This window comes from Harpegnathos saltator, unplaced genomic scaffold (genome assembly GCF_003227715.2).
Source record: "Harpegnathos saltator strain DR-91 unplaced genomic scaffold, Hsal_v8.6 scaffold217, whole genome shotgun sequence".
NCBI lineage: Eukaryota > Metazoa > Arthropoda > Insecta > Hymenoptera > Formicidae > Harpegnathos > Harpegnathos saltator.
Window position 1 is genome coordinate 595,262 of NW_020230003.1, and position 22,239 is coordinate 617,500.

Here is a 22,239-nt window from a genome sequence, read left to right on the forward strand (position 1 = left end):
AGGCTATATTTGACCAAATATGAGTAAATTCTCCTCGTTATATGTTACAGCAACACACATACCTTTTTTACAAAGCGTTCCAAATATCCTGACCCATGAGCATATGGTTATTTTTCCGTTCATGTCTGGAAGTAGAAAATGACTGAACAAAAGAAGCCGACATTCAAATCAACATATTCTTCTTCATATAAGAGGAAATTGTCTTGAAATAAGAGGAAAACAGTTAAAATAATATCTAATAAATTTTAGATGAATGGTTCACTTTAATCACTTTATCGAAAGAGGAATCCTTTTCCTGCAAAACGTTTCATTTAGAATATGAGACTATGGGAAAAATCACTTTACAAACAGAATACTTTTTTGGATGTAAAAAATTATTTTAATGCATCTAATCTCTCGGCATTTTTTATCTGTACATTATTAGTGCGAGGTAGCGTAATGTTATATCAAGAGAAATGATAAATGCAATTCACAGTTTTAAATATAAATTTATTGAAGTCTTAAGTGCTTGTTATTGTAATTTTATAATAGTATCTGTGTAATGTGCTACAGATTTAGTGGTATCGTTTTGTTCCTTTATAAATTATTTTACATTCAGTCACGAGACAGACGCATATGCCGTTGCACGAAATTATGTCACATAATTTCTATACAGGATACACGTCGTAATAATCCGCGCGACTTTTGGGGCACTTGCGGTGAGAAAAGATGAAACCGAATTATAATAAAAGCTTTCACTTGAACGCAATTTTATTAATTTTCAATAGAACTTTTCTAAAGGAAAAACAAACGTTTCGACATTTTCTCTCTTTCTTTTTTCTTCTTATTATATTTATCCGTGTTATATTATCCGTTATTCAAAACTGATACAAAGGTTTGTTTGTAACTTTTCCGTTGTCGCGTTATTGCTAGTGCTCCGAAAATCGTGAGCACGATTACGATGTACCCTGCATATGTAGTTTTATGCAATACATATAACATTTATATTCTCGTTAGAACACGTGTAAGAAATACGACTGCGCGGGTTGCTCTTTCATCGGTTCTATTCGACGCACTCCCGATCCAATCGGCACGACTACGCTCGTTCTCTGGTATCGTTCACGGCAAACGCAAAGCAAACCCAATCGCCTAAACTGCTAACTTTGTACTCTGCTTCCGCGCTATTTTCATAATCGAGATATTATTTGGTATTTCAATGTGTTTATTAGCACGTTATGACATGTTCGATCTAAGGCGATCGTTGAAGTGTGAACGATTTGGTTTGATCGAACGAATGAAACTAAACATTTTACTTTATGCGTCAAAAGTGGGAATGACTTTGTATTTTTTTTCTTCTATCTCTCAAATGATCGCAAAGTAAAACGTAACGTCGAATCTACTATAGTACATCATCATCGAGACGCGTTGCGGTTATTTTATGAAGAAACTCGACTCTCCTCGAAGTTACCGATATTAACAAGAAACATGTTAACGCTACTGACTACTATACTCCTGATAATAATGTAAATTAACTATAACATATAATTATTGAAGTAGTAAATATAAGTGTATCGAGATGCTTTCCAAGTACCGGCAGTAAGAAAACGATTAGAGAATAGCGTAATAATTTAAATTTGAACGCGGCTCAGACAAGATCGTCAAACTCAATGCTGACATAGGCGGTGGACACGTTCGATACAATGGCAGAGACAAAAGTTCAACGACAATTGCAAATGCGATGAAACTTATGTCTTTGTTATTGTTACATTACGTTATATGTTGTCATTTCTTCTGAGAACGTAACGAATAAAATATGCGTCGAATATATATATGATGGTACAGCGTTGTTTATGTTCGATTAAAGTGAGCGGTTTAGCAGCTGACATAAAAAGAAACGAATTCCATGCAATGATAAAACATATTTTTTTCTTTAAAAGTGAACAGCAGTGCAGATCAAAGCCGAGTTAGACAAAGTCCATAGCGACTTGGGGCTCCATAGACTTTGCTCCCGCGTTGAAAGCCGCATATTTCTGGATAAGCGAATTTAAACATGGTCGAACCTGCCATGGACGTACAGTTGAAGTCATCATGTCGAATATCGTGAGAAAAATCCATGGTTACGAAGAATTGACAAGTAAAGATGCGTGAGATTGCTCAGGGCGTAGGCATCTTGATGGAACGAGTGCATGACATCTTACATGGAAAATTGCATGTGAAAAAACTGTGCACGATTGCTGACTCTTAACCTAAAACGCACGCAAGAAAACGTTTCAACGCAGTATTTGATGAAATTTGAGCGCAACCCGTAGGATTTTTGGTGCCAATTCGTGACGAAATTTAGATTCATTGCTACACTTTTGAGTCGAAGAATCAGTCAAAGCAGTGAACTTGGAAAAGTACTCTTTTGCATGCCAATCTTGACGTTTATTTTTCAGCTCTTCTTTCAAGCGATTCGATAATGTTGCACAGTACTCTCTTATTGTCATCCTACCGCACGTATTACCATCCTTTCGTAAGTAATCAATCAGGATAATTCCTTGGGAATCTAAAAAAACAATGGCTATCATCTTTCCAGCCGACAAAAAGTCTTCGTCTTCTTCGACACATCTTTACCAGACATTGTTCATTGCTCTGATTGCTTCTTCAACTCAGAAGCGATTCGTCCACACTCATGAATCGACACAAAAAATCCTGCACATTGCGTTTAACATCGTCAAATCCTACGTTGAAATGTTCTTTCGCATATGTTTTTGAAATAGAGTCAGCAATCGTGCACACATCTTCACTCGCCAATCTTCCATAACCATACTATGGGTTTTTTCCATGATATCCGAAGTTGGTGACCTCAACTGAACGTCTGGAGCGCGTTTCGTCTTCAGTGCAGTTTCGACTATATTTAAATTCACTTATCCAGAAATATACGGTTTTCAATGCAGGAGCAGAGTCCCCACGCACTTTATTTAACTTGGCTTTGATCTATGCTGTTGTCCACTTTTTTAAATAAATGTTTCATTATTGCACAGAATCCGTTTTTTTTTCTATTTTTGCGGCAATCATTAAACCGCTTCAAACGATTACCAGACGTAAACATGTTACTTTTGACCGATTTCTGGCAAATTTTACCTCGAGGGATCTGAAGAATGGAATTTCCAGGTCACCAAATATATTATAGCGCCATCTTATAGAAGTTTACTAAACTTATCAAACTGCTCTCCAATACATACATATTTTACCGTTCATCACGTTCTCACGAAAAATGATTGTGTGTGTGTGTGTGTGTGTTTAGACGTCACATAGCGTAAGTCGTTTGATCGCATTCGTCGTTATGTGATACAACGTCGAGTAGATGAAATTAGAAAAATAGTCTATTTCGCGGTCGCTGCCGTCTCTCATTAATACATCGAACAAATTCTCTGTAGTGGTCGATCGATAAGAGAATATCATGTAACATTTGTAGTTTTCTGCGAATACCAATTGAAATAATATTAAAAAATACCCAATCATATATTCGATTTTTCCTTATCAAAAGATATTAATCGCAAAAGCTTGGTAAACTATGGGACTTCGTCCCCGTTTATTTTCATTTCTGTAACAAAGCAACAAGATTTTCCGACATATCGGTAATATCATTTACCATACGTCCATTCGTCAACCCTCTGGAATTAACGTACACTATTTCATATATGGATATAAAGCGCGATTCACCTTTCCGTCGTCGTTCAAGAAATTCGTCGTTAATGATGAATGATTTTCCACTTGCCACCGAGTGCCGCAATCGCGCAGTTCTCGACACCTGAATGTACACCGTGTCGTGAGAAAATATTGAATTTCCTCAACCACTGTAGACAAAAGGAATACATCGAGCGACACGCTGCAGATGTCGATCTAACAATTAACCTTATGATAAAATCCTACGCTTTCTATGTACACCATCAACACGAAGTGTGTCCCGTGAAATTCATGAGGGAATACCGTCTTCGACACGAAGAACGCAAACTCATATCACGTAAGAATGTTCAATGAGAAAATACTGTCTTCTTCGCGCGCAAAAAGACGCCCACCATCCATACGGTGTTTATACAGCGCGCTCTGCTCGTGCGTTGGCGAGAAATGTAAGACCATGTAAGACTGATGTGTTCACTCCAGGGAACGCAGATTCTCGAAGGACCACACTTCGCTTCGCAAGGAACCTATGAATAGCGCAATCCAATGGATCCAACCGGACCTCATCAGCCGAGTCCTTTGGGGAGTTCATCAGCATCGGTGGTCTTCTCCGCATAATTCGCACGACCGAGCGGCAAAACTCACGTTAGTTTCATGTATATGGTGCGCTCCCTCATCTTGCAGTGCTTGAGTTCTCTGAGAGCTCGCTGCGCTTCGCTGGGAGACGCAAAAGCCACCCGCGCGTCGCCCGTCGGCATGCCCCTGTCGTTGTACCGGCGGATTACGTCGTCCCGCTTCACGTCGAAGTCGCCGAAGAAGTCGATGATCTCGTTGACGTCTGCCTTGAACGGCACGTTCTCCAGCGAGAGCACGCAACCGGGCTTGCCAAAACCTTCGACGCAATCCATGGGCGGTGGGTGACGGCCCATCATGTGCCGTGGCATGCCCATCATTCCGGGTGGACACCTGGGCCCGAAACCGGAGTTGCCGAAGCGCGGCGGCATGTGGCCTATCGGGCCAGTGAAGCGCGGTCTTTGCTCTTGCAGAGGCGGAAAGTGCTGTTGCTGAGCCTCCATCATCTGTTGAGGATCCACCATGCCGAGGGTCTCGAGCATCTTGGCGCGCGGTACCAGCTCCATAGTAGGCACATTCTTACCGAACGGCAGGCCGTTTTTGGCGGTGGCGCGTAGCGCTTCGTCAGTCGTGTCGAACTCGCAGAAACATTCGCCAGCCGGCTTGCCGTTCTGGTTGAGCATCATGTGGATACGGTGCGGCACGATGCCGATGTCAGAGAAAAAGTCCAAGATGTCGCGGTCAATCGTCTGGAAAGGTAAACCACGCATAATGATGCAGTCTGATGAAGTGGTCTGGTTCATGCTCGCCTGTTCGTGCTCGCGCTTCGCTTGCGAGAACGCGTCCTCGCTGATGGCGGTCGCGGTCACCGGCTTATTTCCTATTTTGAGCGACGCGGTGATCGACGACTTGGCGTCTTCCAGCCGCGCAAACTGCACGTAAGCCATGTACTGAGTCGTGCCGCCCTCCTTGCTGTTGGTGATGAAGAGATCGTTGATCTTCCAGTCGTGGAATAGCTTGGCTATGTCCATCTCCTTGGTGAAAGAGGGCAGGTCGGTCAACAAGATGCACGTGGAGTTTCTCAAGTCGCTCTCGGCATTCTCCTCCGACCTTTCTTTGTCAGGTGAATAGGAATTCACGGTCTTGTCGAAGATGCTCTCGTCCAAGTGCAGGACCTCCACCTCGGAGCCTCGCACGTATCTCGTCGTGCTGAGCGCAAGCTCCTTGCCTTCGGCCTTGCCGAACTTGACGTACGCGATACCGACGCGATTACCGTGGTTGTCATTGATTATCTTCATGCCATCTTTGCGAATGTAGATACCTTGAAAAGCGTGACGCAAGTCCGAATAAGTCGCGTTCAACGGCATATTACGAATTTCGACACAATGGCCGTTACTGCTGCCGCTGCTGCCGCTGCTCTTGTTGTCGTTGGAAAATCGAGAGTTGCCGGACTTCCTGCCGGACGACTGGCGCTCATTCTCGAAGTTCCCGTAGCTGGTAGAGCCGGCCTGGAATGCATGCGGATTACGACGGCCTTCGAGCTCTTGAACCTTGTTCAAGAAGGGATTATTCGGCCTGACGCCACGGTAATTTCCGTTGGCGCCGTACTCTTGGCTATTAAACTGATTCGACCTGCCGGGGAATCGCGTCTGTTCCAGTCTGTTCTGTTCGTTTTGCTGGTTCCAGGGTTCCTTGGGGCGCGTCAGATTTCCCAGACTGGGTAGACTGCTGCTGTTCAAGTTTTGCGACAGCGGCGTTATGCCTACCGTGTGGCTGAGAGACTGCACGTGCGGCTGCATCAGGTTATTCACACCGTTGAGGCCGTTGATGGAGAACTGGCTCGACTGCAACATCGGCTGCTGGCTTATCACCGGTGTGCCGAAGCCTATAGATCGCTGCTCCGAGTCCTGAGACAAAGCCGCAACTCCGGCACCAAGAATACCCGGCGCCAACAGAGCCGCTTGCATCTGCGTCTGCGGCGGCACTTCCCATATGCCGTTCTCCATCGGCTTCTTCGCCCCCGCTGCTGGCTTGTCCTTTTGAAACTGGCCGACGCACACGACGTCGTTGTTGTCGTCTTCATTATTGGCGTCTTTGCGCCGATCACCCGTCGAGTTTCTCTTCGAGTCGCGGTCGCGCGACCTCGTGCGATCTCGCGACCTGGAACGGTCTCGGCGACGTCGTCGGTCCCTCCTGTCCCGCTCTCGGTCACGAGACCTACTACGGTCCCGTCTCCGTCGATCCCTCCCGCGATCACGATCGCGCCGATCTCTGTCCCTGTCGCGGTCGCGCGATCGTGATCGATCTCGCGATCTCGAGCGGTCACGCCGCTCTTTTCGCTCTTTGTTGGACTCGTTCTCATTCTCCTTGTCCCTCCTCTCATTCGGTGAGCCCGGTTTCGCCTGAACCACCGGCGGCACTGCCACTGGCGTCTGCATGAAAGTCTGTAGATTCAGGGTTTGTTGTCGGGCAGCTTCGATTACCTTTTGCATCTCTGTGCGAGAACTTAACAGCAGTTTTATCTTCATTTCCTTGATCTTACCACCGTCGTGCATCATCGCCTGCCGGGCATCTTCATCGGTGCTGCAATAGTGAAATGATGGTTGTTTACACGAGAGATTCGCACGACGCCTCGCGATCCGTTCTATATATTTTATTGATCCGAACGCACTTGCTAAGAACGTAAATTTGAGACGCCTCTTTGTGTTGTGAAGAAACATATTTGAAAGGATTATGCGGCATCGAAGTGGACGGCAAGATAAGAGGGGAGCAAGTGTCCTCCGGTTTTCGAGATATCGCCTCAGGATGTTTAAATTTTCATCGACTTCACGTGTAATATATAATTTATATATCAAAATTTATATCATTTAGAATTAATTGAAACTTGGTCTTTTTTAATATTAAATATTTTTTTGTAATAGTCATAATTATATAACATGAACGGACAATATATCTTTTGCGAAAGATAATTTTATACTTTATTACTAAATTATTAGAAGGTTGAATTGGTTCTGCTCCCTAGCAATAGATAGTTTTAGTACCAAGTTAATGATTAGTATGAATATTAAAATCCAGCAACACTGAAAGATTTGACATTTCTCTATGACATATGACAGTTTACGCGCTGTTGTTACTGATAGTCTTATTATTTATACGCGTTTAAAATTATACGCATACAAAATTGCACTTCAACATTTATTACTTTTTTGTTTGATTTGAAAAAATCAAACTGAAGCTCATGAAATGCTTGTTACAACATATGGTGATCAAGTCCCATTGTATTCCAACTGTACATTTTGATTTCAACGATTCAAAAGTATTGGTCAATCAAAAAAATTCGAAGATTCTGAATTGTAAGCATTATTGAATGAAAACACCGTTCAAACGGAAAAAAAGCAATTGGCTGAACAACTCAACGTCGATAAATCAACAATTTCTAAACGCCTACATGCTATGGGAAAGATTCAAAAGGAAGGAAAACGGGTTCCACAGAATTGAGTGAAAGTGCCATTGCAAATAGTTTGGATATCATCATGTCTGCTTGCCAGACAGAAAAAAAGTTTCTTGTGGCAAGTTGTAATTGGAGATGAAAAGTGGATTTATTTTGATAATCCAAAGCGAAAAAAATCATGGGTTGATTCAGGACAACTATCAACATTGATACCAAAACGGAATATTTACGGTCACAAAATAATGCTCTGTACTTGATGGGATATGAAAGGTGTGGTGCACTTTGAGCTTCTAAAACCGAATGAAACAGTTATGGGGGGGCGATACTAGCAGCAATCGAACAAATTGAATGAATGGATTGATACAATTTGATCTAATTTGATGAATTGATGCAAAAAAGGCTAGCGATAGCCAGCAATAGATGTAAAATGATTCTTCTGCACGATAATGTTCGTCTACATGTGGCTTCAATCGTTAAACAAACATTGTTAGAGCTCGAATGGGAAATCCTTCCGCACCCAGCGTATTCTACAGATCCAGCACCATCTGATTATCATCTATTCCGATCAATGCAACACGCTTTGGCAGATAGACATTTCAATAATTACGAGAATGTGCAAAAATGGGTGTCTGAATTGCTTCGGAAGACAGATCGTTCTATCGTCGCGGAATCGCTATGTTGCCAGAAAGATGGGAAAAAGTTACAGCCAGCGACGGAAAATATTTCGATTGACGTAAATTTAACCATTTCTTTAAAATAAAATAAAGATAAAAAATTGACAAAATAAGGCTAGAATTAATTCAACCTTCTAATATTTACTGGGAACGTAAATTTCAGACGCCTTTTTGTGTTATGAAAGAATTTATTTCAAAAGGTTATGCGGCATCGAAACTGATAAAAGGGGAGCAAGTATCCTCTGATTTTCGAGATATCGCCTCAAGACGTTTTAAATCTTCATCGACTTCACATGCATATAATTTATAGTCAAAATTTATGATTTAGAATTAATTGAAACTTGGTCTTTTTCAATATTAAATATTTTTTGCAATGGTCATAATTACATAACATGAGCGGACAATTAATTTCTTGCGAAAGATAATTTTACTTTATTATTACGTTTATAATAACGAGACTGAACAATGACTAGAAATGAAACCTTCCGTTTATGCATTTGCATCATTAGAACTGTCAAATATTCTAAGTAATTATTTTCTAAGCGAATTGAGATTCAATTGCAACGTTATTAAAGTTAAAATTAATTATAAGAAAAGTGATATTTATAACGTCTCCCTTTTTGTTTCATATAGCTACGGTTTAGTTTTAGGTTTTTCTCATTTATTCTATTAATTTTTCTAATACATTATTCTAGAGTCCATTAAGTTTTATTCAGAAATATATTTATCTAAACCGTTAATCTCTCTCTCTCTCTCTCTTTCTGATTTATTCTTTTATTTTATTCTATTAATATCGATGCGTTATCGTATAATTGTTACAAGTGCATCATACACAAGTGAGTGTTTTCAGCTGCATGTGAATGCAGTGTGAGAAGAGGAAAGGAACAATTAGACGAATCACGCGCACGAATTGCCTAAACATCGATCCACATTCGAATGTCGAGCGAACGTCGTAAAGAAACTGAGACACGCAAGTGCATTCGCCGTCCAGCCGCATCCTTTTTTCATTCTTCTTTTAGCTCAATCGATTAGTTACCTGAATGCAATAAACGCATCTCCCAGCTCGCCGCCGACAATGTGCACTCCTCCCTCCGGAATACTCAAGCCCCGGAAGAACTGGCGTATGTCCAATGCGTTGGCGGACCATGCCAGGTTTTGCAGCCTGATTATGACGCTCATTTTCGCGCTTTATGCGATGTGTGTAATCCTGCAACCGAGCCGAGAAGCAACGAAATTAAACGACGAAGAATAAACATCGTCCATGTTGACTGTCGCGGTTCGCCGATGGCGAGGCTGTTAAGAATGTTGAAGATGTTCGACGGATGTTTTGGTGTTGCGTATGACTTCGTAGGAGGGAATAAAAATACATTCTCCAGGAATACATTCTCTTTATTAATCTTTACACGGATACATCGTTCTAAAATGTCCATCTGATTAACGCTTAGGATTTATTTTGTATCAACGGCGCGCCAGTTAGAGTGTCCGCTCCCCGTCGTTATTATTTCATATTATTCGTTACTTAATATTATAACTTATTATTTCATATAGTATCATTTACGCGTTCTTTTATTACGCGCGAGTTTATCGTCATTTAGTTGCACGATGGTAAAATGATTAAGTGTTGAAGTGAGAAAGAAGCCAATGGGATTTCATCATTTTATTGTGTGAATTATAAAATTATAAATATGTATTATAAATATGTATGTACATATATATTGGTACATATATATTATATGTACCAATGTATATAATTAATATTAATTGATATTTGCTGAAGAGAGGATCCAAAGTAGGCGACCGAAATGTTAAAAATTCAAGACAGCATAACTGTAATTGTTGATATTTTTTTTTCTATTAATTAAATTGCGTTTTGTACCGTGACCAACGTGTTCATATTTATTATATTTTTGTGGCTGCAGAGTTTTATATTTGTATATCCCTTCAGAGAAATATTGAAAGTCGGCAAGTTTGTGAACCTTGAAGAGAGAGAGAGAGAGAGAGAGAGAGAGAGAGAGAGAGAGAGAGAAAAAGAGAGAGAGAGAGAGAATTCACATCTCCCTCCCCTGGCCGTAACCGTCGGAAATAAACGCTCAGCCGCTGGAGCGCGGGTCGATTCTCTCTCATTTCCATATTTCCTAATCGCTACAAGAATGATCGTGTGAGAAATAGTCTGCGCTTTTCGGGCCGAGCGTGCGAAGACGGGTGTGCAGGTCTTTCACGTTCGCGCGCAACGCGCTCGTGTCGCAGTTGCGCAAACGCTCCTCGCGAGCGAGTGAACTTTCTCCCCACATCGATTCGAGTAAACATATCGCGCGAGGAAAACGGCGTGCGATGAGGAGCCACGATCGGACGACGTGTCCTCGCAATACGATCCTGGCCTCGCTAGCTTCCTCTGCTCGACGGTGACGTAAAAAAAAGCGGCTGGACACGCCGCGTGCATTTTATTATACAATAATTCAATTCGTATGCGTCCTAAACGGCGACCGCCCGGCCAGAAAAGTCACGCAAGGATAGACACATGATAGAAAAGCGGCTAAGTGGATTGATTAGCATAAAAGGCGCTCGAGCGCGCGCATTTCCATAAGGATATGCACACCTCGAAATGAGTGTTCACAAGCGATGCTTAGGGTCGAATAAAGCCGATTGAAACTACAAATCTCGAGTGGAGGGAAACGCGCCTTTTCGTGTTCCACTTCAACAGCACTCGCAGATCAATTTATCCTATTGCGTATGAAAGCACTCTAGACGTGTACAAAGGATAAAATTATAAAAATCAACGAAAGGATACGTTCGTCTTCGCAGACTCGTGCCTTCATCATCATGCAAAAATTCGTCCGTGACGAATTGAGAGATGAGTCTCTTCGCCACATTTCTTCGAGAAATTTACGAAAGGACCTACTGCCGTTCTCTCTCCCCGGCCTCGCGGATATTTGCAACGAGACGAACATCCTTGGCATTATTGAGCCGCTCGCGCTGCTGTGCGCGTCAAAGTTGTACAAACTGTTAGCTGCTTGTTGCAGCGCTATTAATCACTCGTGCGTTGCGCGTCTCTCCTCACGTTCATCGATTCGCAGCCTTATTGCACGGCAATTAATTTCATTCCCGGCACAGTCGATCGATCGTCTCGTCGAGAGTGCTCACCTTTGACATTTATGCGCGTCTCGCAGTTATTGGGTACACATTTCACCGTCGTTGTGTCGTTTTCAACTCCGACGTCAACTTCCCAACTCGCAAACGGCAACTGTCGAGAACACCCGCGGGCGCATTTCGCTGTCTGTTTACGTTCGAGAGAAAAATAAAAAATGCAGAGCGACCCGAAGTTCTACGTCGCTTTGCGCCGTGTGTATGTGTGTGTGTATTGTGCAACATATTACGCTCGTCAATTCTATTCCCTTTCCTTTTTTCGCACAGGAGGAGGGCAGGAAGTATCTCGGACAGTACGGTTTTATCAGGACTTAATTTGATTATTATTAATGTAATTACCAGAAAGAAAATTAATGTAATTACTAGACAGTAAATGTGATGTATTAGACAGAAAAATTAGCAAATTTAAATCGCTCAATTTTGCGTGCATATTTATTTAAGAGAGCTTCTCATTTTTATTTTATTCGAGATTATTATATTTAAAAAGCATATTATATATATTATTTTATTATATTATCATCTAAAATATATGATATGATAATGATGATATTTATGATTAGAACAAGTCGGCATTTATTATTAGTAAATTATCGACGGTTTAGTGTACTTTATACGTTTAACGTTTCACTTATCGTTTCTCTTCAGTTTAGTCATTTTATTTCGATCATTTTTTATTTTATTTACTTCAGTTTATTATTTGGATAAATGTATAGCATATAAAAGTTTTTTTTATTTACTAATTTGATTTTAAACACTTTTTAATCGCCAATGTTTCATTTAATCCTTTTTATTAAGGGAAGGATAATTTATCATATATATCACACATGAATTTTGCAGCAGTTATATCAGCATTTAATTTTTTTGTAATATTTATGTGACTTCTCTTGACGGTTCTTCGCAAGATTAATTTAAAAGCAACTCGATGAATACAAATCGAGCAGTCTCTACGATTTCACACATGGATAAATCGGCAACTTCTCACTGATTTCTGGCGTGATTACATCTATGTACCGAAATAAAACTCGTGGAGTGGCCGCAATCGCGTAGAAACGACTGGCGCGAGAGATCTGAATCTTTCTCTTAACAAATAAGGTCTCAAGTTTCAAAGACTCGATGATAATCCGCTGTAAGTAGCAAAACAAATTCGCCCCAGTTTCACCATCAAATAGATCCGAGCGGGGGCAGGACCCCGTACATGTTAGCGCTAGCGTTGGCATGTGAGAAACACGCGTTTTGTATCCTCGGCTACGGACATTCGTGAAAAGTGGGAAATGCTCCCACAGCGGCATGCGCACCTGCCGACTTTATTATTACAGCGAATTCCGAGGATTTGGCAGAGGAACGCTTCAAGACATACAAACGCCCACATACGTTGCGTCAACAAGCGAAACGGCGAGTTCACTTTATTCTTTCGTGTACGTAATAAAATGTAATCGTGCGCCATACAATTTCCCGACAGACTGAAACAGAAAGAAAGGACCGAAGAGCAGCGAGGACACATTTCCAGCGCGGAAAATCCGAGCGTCGGTCGCAGACGAAACCGCGCTTTCTTTCGCAGTTTTGAGGAGAAACACAGATATCGATCTTCAAATTTCCAGTAAGAAGAGTTTACAACAGGCATACATGGAAAGTCGGATATCGATCTGCCGGCAACAAGTAGCTCAATCTTCGAGTGTTTCGCTCTCGCGAAACCTCACCGTTTCGGCGAGGAAAAAATTACTCGTGCGCCCTGATGACGTAAACGTAAATCCTCGAACTGAAGATTCCGACTGCCAAGCGCCTCAGATCAGCGAGATCAAGTACGAGTGCATGTTTCATTCGCGCGTAATTGTAGATATCGCAGTCTTCAGGAGAAGAGTTTTTGAAGGACTTGCACAAATGACGAGAAGAGGCGACGTTCTCCTTTCCCTTCGGCGAGTACGAGGCGACGAATCGAGTTTATCGCGAAGTCAAACGGCTGGCGAGCGAGTCTCTTCTTCGCGAGGAAAGAAAGAACTCGCTCGCAATCTCGCTCACCAGCCGTTTTGCGCGCGTGTTATTCGGAAATCACTCGGTCGACCGTAATTGCGGCGTGCGTGACCGCTAATCTTCACGCCGCGAACGTGCCGATCGGCCGTGTAGGTGGACGACATTACATCATTATTTCGCTCTCCGCCGTTGCAAGACCATAATTGTCAAGCAGCGCGGCGACCCGCTCGCCAAAGGATTCTGTGTCGCGCGCGCGCGCGAGCGAGAGAGAAGAGGGGGAGAGGAGACGATAATTCTCCCTTCCTAAAACGAGCGACTTGACACACGAGAGCGAACGGCGGCGGCTGCTCGTGACAAATACAGACCGAGCGAACCATCTCCGGCGAGGGAGAGACGCAAGAGAGAAAGAGGGGAGGAGATTCGAAACGAGGTCTGTTTTTTTTCTTTCTTTCGAAGAATCTCTGAATCGGCGCACACTAGTGCGATAGGTCAGAACAAGAGACTTATCGCAGCAGTTTAGTAGTCCTCTGAAAAAGAGCAGACTTCATGGGGTGGGGGGCAGGGGGAAGGGGGGGGGCTTCGACGCACTCGGAGGATTTTCCACAGTCGCATGCATGCGGACGAAAACCCGGCGGCGTGCACGACGACGACGCGCCTCTCCTCTCGTTTCCTTTTTCCCAAGGCGCACATCCCAAGGCGTACGATCACGCGCGGAAAAGATCGCCCGTCGTCGATCCGCCACCGAACTCGACTCTGCTCTTTCCGCTGCGTGAGACACGTGGTCCGTTCCCGTCGACGACGACGACGACGACGACGACGACGACGATGTCGCTCAATCCATCTCTTCGGCCTTCCATCGTGCCCCGCGAACTGCTGGCGATCCTTTCTCCGTTGGCACTGAGGGAAGGGCTCGGCTTGATTACATGTTGTACTCGCTCAAGTAATCTCGTGGACCGTGCGGAAGAAAGAAGGCCTCTGCCGAATCTCTGCCGGGCTTCTTCCGCTATTGTCTTATCATCGACACCTTCGCACCTTCCTGGGACGGAGGGTTAATTGTAACCGCATTTCGTCGCCGAGGATCACTTCGTCTCTCGCAACTAGGACGTTTAGGAGCATATCCGGGAATATCCGAGAAATATGTGTACGTGTGAGGTGTATGTGTGTGTGTGAGGCAGCAATAACGATACATGTTGTCAGGTGTATAACGTCAAAAGCGGATCTTAATTAGAGGGTGTTAATTAAACAGAGCTCGGTTGGAACTTGAAGGCATCGTGTGCATTGTCACGCGACTCAACTTGCCCCTGATCCTTCGAAATCTATGCTTTTTCGCATCTCTTCGTAGATTTTGTTGCGCCTCAACCCTAACCGAATCAAACCTAATGAAATACGGAGGAATCTTAAGGTTTCCCTTGTACATATTGTCATATGTATCCCATCTCCCGCATTATTCATCTTCAGACTACCGCGCCGCATCCTCAAAACTCTATTCCTGAAATATTTTCACAGCACAGTCCCATGACTATTTTTGGGCATAAAATTTAAACTGCTGATGCAACCCTTTGAATGTTACCCTCCCATCAAAGCTAACGACTTGAGATAGACCACAAAGCTTCTTCAGTTCCAGACACACTCGCGACTTGCACAGATCGAAATCCCCTCTCGGTTCTTCCGCAAATATTTCCGCAGTACAACATATTTTCTGTAACGGCTTATTTTTACTTCAACCAACTTCTCTCATAAGTGCACCAGCTGCTCATCAGTAACCTCTACTTCCATTACGTTGCGAATCCCACGTAACGTAACAGCATTCGTAAATGTCGACGTTGCATCGCTGCACGTGGATAAACAGTGACACATCCATCGCTGATTCAAAAAAAGATACTTATAAGATGAACAATAAAAGTTGCAGCAATTGCTTATTAATTACAGTCGTAACCCGAAAACCACTTGACTACGCGTTTGGTTTGGACAGCAGAATGTTCTTTCGCACAAGCGAGCTAAAAATTTGTTTTATCGTCGCGTGACGTAACTCGATCACGAGGAGACTTCCTTCTCAGACGACCTCAACGAACACACATTGAGCGTGCGACCGCGTGGCAACAAGTGCATGCGATGTCGATTTAAAACTGCGCTCCGTATCGATCATTCGAGAGACGAAGGTACTCGACTCTCCTCCTTCTTCTCTTTCGCACACAGCAATTTTGTAACGTACTGCACAGCGGAAAGCGAATCCTTTCGCGAGGTGTTCGTGCCTTCGGGACAATTCGCATCGATATAAAGGAGTAAATTCGGCGGGCAGTCGGGGGAGGTCGACGTGTTTAGAGTTCGAGTCGCCGCAACTGAGAGCGACTCGAAGACCCAACTCGATCAGCACGAAGCACCAAACGGTAAACGCAGGCCGAACATTAGCGTTGCACATCAACCGACGCGACGTGTAACAACCGTGACAGTAGCAGCCGTTCTTTTTTTTTTGGAGGGGGGAAGGAGAGGCGATATGAACTTGCAGCTACGTCAACTTCCAACACTTCGGGACGACCAAGGGCATCGTACGCTCTCTCGTCTCTCGATAGCGATCGCTCCTCGTCAATCGATGGAGAGACATACCTCCCTAGACCTCCCCACACGTCGACTCTCCGAGATTGTTCAGATTTTTGCGGTGTCCCATTTTTTTCTCTCAACCACGCAGGCCAGACTCTCGATTCTCTGCTTCGACCGTGACGAGAGAAAAATCTCGAGGCGCACTCGGACTCGTACACTACATCCGCACAACTGAGAGGATCAAGATAAATAAACAAATAATAAAAAAAAAAGAAAGAAAAAAGAAAGTATTCGTGATTAACGAGAACTCACGTCCTCGACTCATATGCGCGCGCGTGCAAGGCAAGCACCGGGAAAATCGGTCTGTGTCGTCCACCTGAAATGCATCAATGCGCAATCCGATTCCAGAGAGTTCGCAACGATGGAAGCAAGTCGAATTGCAGCCACATCGACGTACTTTAATCATCCGTTGCTGCTTCCTCGCTGCGTTATCACGTATATCGCAAATTGGTCCACACCGAGGCCCGGTGAAAATAATAAAAAGAAAGAAAAAGGACACACAAAGCCACAAAGCCTGGGCGTCGAGGAACGCCGTCGAGGCTGAGTATCTCAGCCCGACGGAACGGAAAACAGAACGGTCACGTTGTCACGTGCGAGTCGCTCTTTCATACATGTTTAGCCTTCTTCAACATAATTTGACCGTCGGAGATAACGGTATAACGATGATAATTGTTCGGTCAGGTTGCCGACATTTTTTTAGCTCGGCGTTTTTTTCTTATCTCAGTGTACGCATTATCGTGCAGTGTACGCAGAGATCGCATTATTTTTGCAATGTTACGCAACATTACGGTGGTCCCATTTTACAACTTTCCCGGAGATAAGTACGCATAAAAACTGTCAATTAAAAAAATTATAAAAAATATCGCGGAAGTTTCGAGAGATGTAGAGTGTCAGACGCAATCGTAATATCATTCTTTGCGGTGAGATTTCGTTTTGTAGTTTAAACAAATGTCACTTGACGAACAGATCGATACTTTTTGCTTTTCATCATACCGCGCATGCACAATTTTCTGTTCCGGAACGTTCGTTCAAATTTTCGCGTTTTTACGTTTTGGCATGACACGAATAACGTAGAAGAGGTTTCAAGTATTATCGCGACATATTTTACATTGAGCTATATACAATCAAATATATATAATAAGGACGATATTCCCAGCTTTCGGGAATCATATAGAGAATGTTTAAAACTGCGTTATACATTATTTTAGTTATCCAGTTTTAAAATACGTCTCCTACTCTTTTTTAAATTATAACCAAATGTTTCGTTATTGGAAGATATTTTAATGTGTGATAAATTTAGAGAATTGCCTTTCCCTTAGCAAAAAGTTTATTGCGTTATTATTGCATTAAATATTGATTTAAAGTTCTGTTAAGGTTCTATAAAATGATTAGAGATGACAAGGACCCATATGTGTAAAAACAACTTTCTTATTTTTTCTTGAAATATTTAGAATATTATATTATATTTCTTTTCCTCGTGTACTGCGGTAATTGGATAATTGCTTCAATTGGATAATTTAAAAGAATAATTTTTTAATATAACATATATGTAACACATTTTTGTTTCACAAAGTGTGTGTAACAGGAAACAAGTATATATACTCCCATAATATATATATCTTGTTATAATGATATGTTACGTAAAAATGAGAATTTTGGATATTAAATCATTCGTCAGGACTCTAAATAAGGACAAGGATAAAATCAAAGCATAATCAAATAAAACAGCATACCTATACATATAAGAATATGATAAATATTACACAACTAAAATGATTAAAACAAAGTTTTTCCTAAAAAAAGATTATAAGTAAACTGTCATTGCATGTATAGGTAGTGGCGATCCAGATTAAAAAAACTTACCTTTTATTGATTGAAAAGATTATTTCATGAAGTTATTTATAAAGTTATTCTTAAAATTATTCAATTATATACATAGCACGTGAATAACGTCTTATAATAAATAATTAAACCTCTTGTAATTCTTTATGCAGACATAATTCACTAATAGTAGTATGATGGCAATTATTTGAGTAGAACTTATTGTGGATATATTACTATTTTCATTTCATTTTGAGATAAAAAATATAGCTCTAATAACCATTTACGGTTCTTATAGGAAGTAATCATGTTTATCTTTCTTTATACGAGGGATTTTTTCAGGTTTTATTGCTGGTACAAAATGATATTATGTAAATCCTGCTTATCTCGTTATTTTAAGTACGTTTTATAGTATAAATTAAATAGTTAAGGACACACTCCGTGCGATTTACAAGTCACGATGGATAGATGAAAATATTCATCGTGTAAATGCAAAACACGTACATTGCCTTTGTACGAATGTTTTACATATTTTCTTTATTGATTCTATAAATTCAGGATCATGATTTACTTACCATTGTATATTAGACTCCAAATATACAGTGATAACAAAATTATATAGGAAGTGTGGATATTTATAGAGATATGTAAGTAAATGAGATATTCACGGAGCACTGATAAAAAACAACAGACAGCTAAACGAGCCCATAGTAGAATCAGAGAACACTTCCCTCCTGAATTATGAACTAATTTTATTACATGATTTATGAAGAATTACCTTCAGACTTTAGAAACTTCGGAAACTTGAGAAACTTCTTTCTTCTTTGCTCTTTCTCTCTTTTTCTTTGTCTCAGCTAAAATGTACGACGAAAGCTAAGAGTTGATGAGAACAAAGACGACCAAGCAGCAAATCACTCATCAGTGTGGAACAATGAAATGAGGAAGTTGAAAGAAGTAGTTAACTGCACCATGTCATTGTACAAAATCCACCGCAGAGGCTGAATCTGTTCTTGTCACCTAACACACACTGAGCAGTCTAAAACCCTGTAACATAATTAGTTCCCCCTCACTGTACCTAATTTTATGATAATTTTATTACAAATTATATCTGTATTTAATTTTTTATCTGCATTATTATCTGCCAAATTATAAGCTTGTATTTACACACAGAGCCAAGAAGTTGATTACTGTTTTGAAAAATTCATAACATCTTTTGCATATATACATATATATGTATATATAATAATTGTATGTTTAAAATATTTTACAAATTATATTGAAATTTTAGAAAATTTTAAATAACCAGCTAATAGGCCATATATATGTGTATACGTGTCTGTATATATGCATGCATGCACAGTCATTATGATTTGCAAAATTATTTTTACTTTTGACATCACACGAATATATTTTTCTAGCTAAATATATTTTAGCAGAAAAATTTTGATTGAAAGAAATGTTTGCATAATGGTAAAGTGATTAAAGCTATATGTCTCAGTAAGAATCAATAAACTATAGATAAGCCTGTGTATATTCATGTGTATAACGTATATCACGATTTGTCTTGAAATGCAAATATTATGTAATGAGTAAAGAAAGTTAGACTCAATAAAGAAAATTTGGCAGAGAATGTTCCGAGTGCCGGTATGTCATATTTTCAGCAATCAGATAAAAATATTCATCAAATTAGATTTATTATATTGTAATAACGATTTTTTGGTAGTTCATCCGTTTGAAACTCTGGAATATTACGTATCTCGTGACAATACCTATCTGAGTCTTGCTACGCCATTCACATTTCCTACGCCATATTGTAAAAGTTTCATTGGCAAAGCGAACTTTTTCTCCAACAAGACTCGCAACAGCGAATTTCGTAAATCGACACGGGCAATAGTACGATTAAAAGACATTTCACAGAGAAAGCGTGAATTTGGAAAAAGAATTCATGTTAGAATGCGCACAAATGATAGAAAATGATATTTTGCATCATTTAATAGATCCGCCATTATGGGCGTAAACGAGATATTGTAGGACAAAATCTTAGCGTGAAATGCTAATTATGGTCGACTCACCGAAATTACTACGCGGAAGTGAAGTATTTCATGACGATGCTGACTACGAACAGTACAAACAATTTTTGACGCGACAAGTTATTGAATTGTGTCTCGATGCTCCTCGGATGCTCCCCGTAGTGTGAAGCTCGTTCGAGAATGCTGTCGTTGCTGTGTGTTCAGTCGAGTAGACCTCGTACACCGTCGGCTGTAAAACCATTAGATGCGACTTCGCATTCTTGCGCCCTCACGTGGCGGTTATTCGGTTTTTTGGGATGCGTTCCGTTTCACGCATATGCGCGCATTTATCTATAGTTTATGTCACGTATACTATAAAAAATGCGCGCATATGCGTTAAACGGAACGCACCCTTGGTCATTCTTTCGAGAGTGATATCTTTATTGGACGTCACGAGAAACTTATTGTTGATTATTCATATCAGATATTTTAATAACAGATGTATATTTAGGTCAATTCAATTTAATTCAATAAATGGCTCTGGGCAAAATAGGGTACTGCTCCAACGCCATTCTCACGGTGTAGATTGATTAAATTCTGTAAGGCTATTTTCCAGTAGTATGAAGGTAAAAGAAAAACAGGGACACGCGTAAGCAGTTCCCACGATCAAAAAATATGCGTAGTTACATGAACCACATCCAACCGCCACGGAGGCGAACAAAAGACTTTATGTATATTTAGGTAAATTTACAATTCCTTATTAATATTTCTAATGATAAATTTATTACGGCTGCGTTCCAAAACACCACTCGTGTGCCCTCTATGTGCGTTCCGAGTTACGCATATGCGCGCATTGATTTATAGTTGTAACGTATACTATAGAAAATATGCGCTTCATGCGTGACTCGAAACGCATCCTATCACACACCAGCCGTTCGAAAATGCTCGGAATGCTCCATAGACTTAAGCCAGCGGCACACGGTGCTTGTTTTCGTGCTGAATTGCTTGCTGGATGAAAATACTGCGTTCTGATTGGTATATTTCCATCCATCTTCGGAAATGTACCAATCAGAACGCAGTATTTTCATCCAGCAAGCAATTCAGCACGAAAACAAGCACCGTGGCCGCTGGCTTTATATCAGTGAGAAAAAGAAGAGGAGTCATGGGCCATTTTTAGCCTAGAGATTAAGCCAGCGACACACGGTGCTTGTTTCGTGCTGGATTGCTTGCTAGATGAAAATACTGCATTCTGATTGGTACATTTCTGAAGATGAATGAAAATGCACCAATCAGAATGTAATATTTTCATCCAGCAAGCAATCCAGTGGAGCAGTTCTTTAAAGGTCATTCTACAATACGTGTCGTAAGTTGTAAGTCGTAAGAATTGGCGAATCACAGTCGATTATTACAAAAATAATCGGCTATAATTGGTCAATTCTTACGGCTTACAACTTACGACACGTATTGTAGAATGACCTTAAGGGGATCCTGGAGTCGTCAACGAACTTGCAAAGCGTCGATAACGTAGAGACGTCAAAAAGGGAACGTTATTATCTGTTATCGACGTTAGTGAATTTTGGTACACATATGTGTATATATATTTACATAGTATTTATATAGTAAAGACAATTGCCGGATAATCGCTGATGAGATTACGCTATCCTTTCATCGCATTTTTCCATATATATCTTTTCTCACAGCTTCGGACAAATGTGTGTGTGCTGCATTGTCATTTCGACTTTTCTACACACAGATCTTATATGAATGTGAATGCGACGTTGCCGATATTTGCCTTCTCTCCGAAATGTGCATTTTGCTGCTGCTTCTCGGATTCTTCGACTCGCTGATATATATACAGTGTAACATAATAAAAAATAATTTGAGCAATGAATATTATTACAAGTAAATGATTCTTCAGAAATAGTATGCTTGTTTTCACGTAAATCGACTTCTCACTTTATCGTGTCAGCGATTTCTTTTTGTCAAACTTACGTCGCACTAGCAATACGGAATCGTTTTCGTACAGTGAATATTCCTGCCAAAATAAAGCGGAGTATAACAAATTATTCGAAAAAAGCGATGGGAAACTATTGCGAATAGGACACCGAGTTCCTCCTGCAACGTTTACGTCGCACTGGAAGTATGGAATTGAAAACGCTTTCGTACAGTGAATATTCCTGTCAAAATAAAACGGAGTAATTCAAGACATCCGAGAAAAACGATGGGAAACTATTACGATTAGGACACCGACTTCCTTTTGCAATGTTTACGTTGCACTAGCAGTACGGAATTGAAAACGCTTTTGTACAGCAAATATTCCTGCCAAAATAAAGTGGAGTAATAAAAAACATGTAAGAAA

The 22,239-nt window shown here is 41.1% G+C and overlaps 1 protein-coding gene across 1 annotated transcript; it reads right to left on the reverse strand.

The window, feature by feature from the left end:
- Nucleotides 1-1,394: 1,394 nt before the first annotated feature.
- LOC105188256 (epithelial splicing regulatory protein 1) lies at nt 1,395-20,133 on the reverse strand. Its single transcript, XM_011149617.3, has 4 exons — nt 19,944-20,133; nt 18,650-18,915; nt 9,377-9,547; nt 1,395-6,798 (listed from the first exon to the last, which is right to left on the reverse strand). The coding sequence occupies exons 3-4, from the start codon at nt 9,517-9,519 to the stop codon at nt 4,284-4,286; spliced, it is 2,658 nt and encodes an 885-aa protein (XP_011147919.1). The 5' UTR covers nt 9,520-9,547; nt 18,650-18,915; nt 19,944-20,133; the 3' UTR covers nt 1,395-4,283.
- Between the last annotated feature and the right edge of the window lie 2,106 nt (nt 20,134-22,239).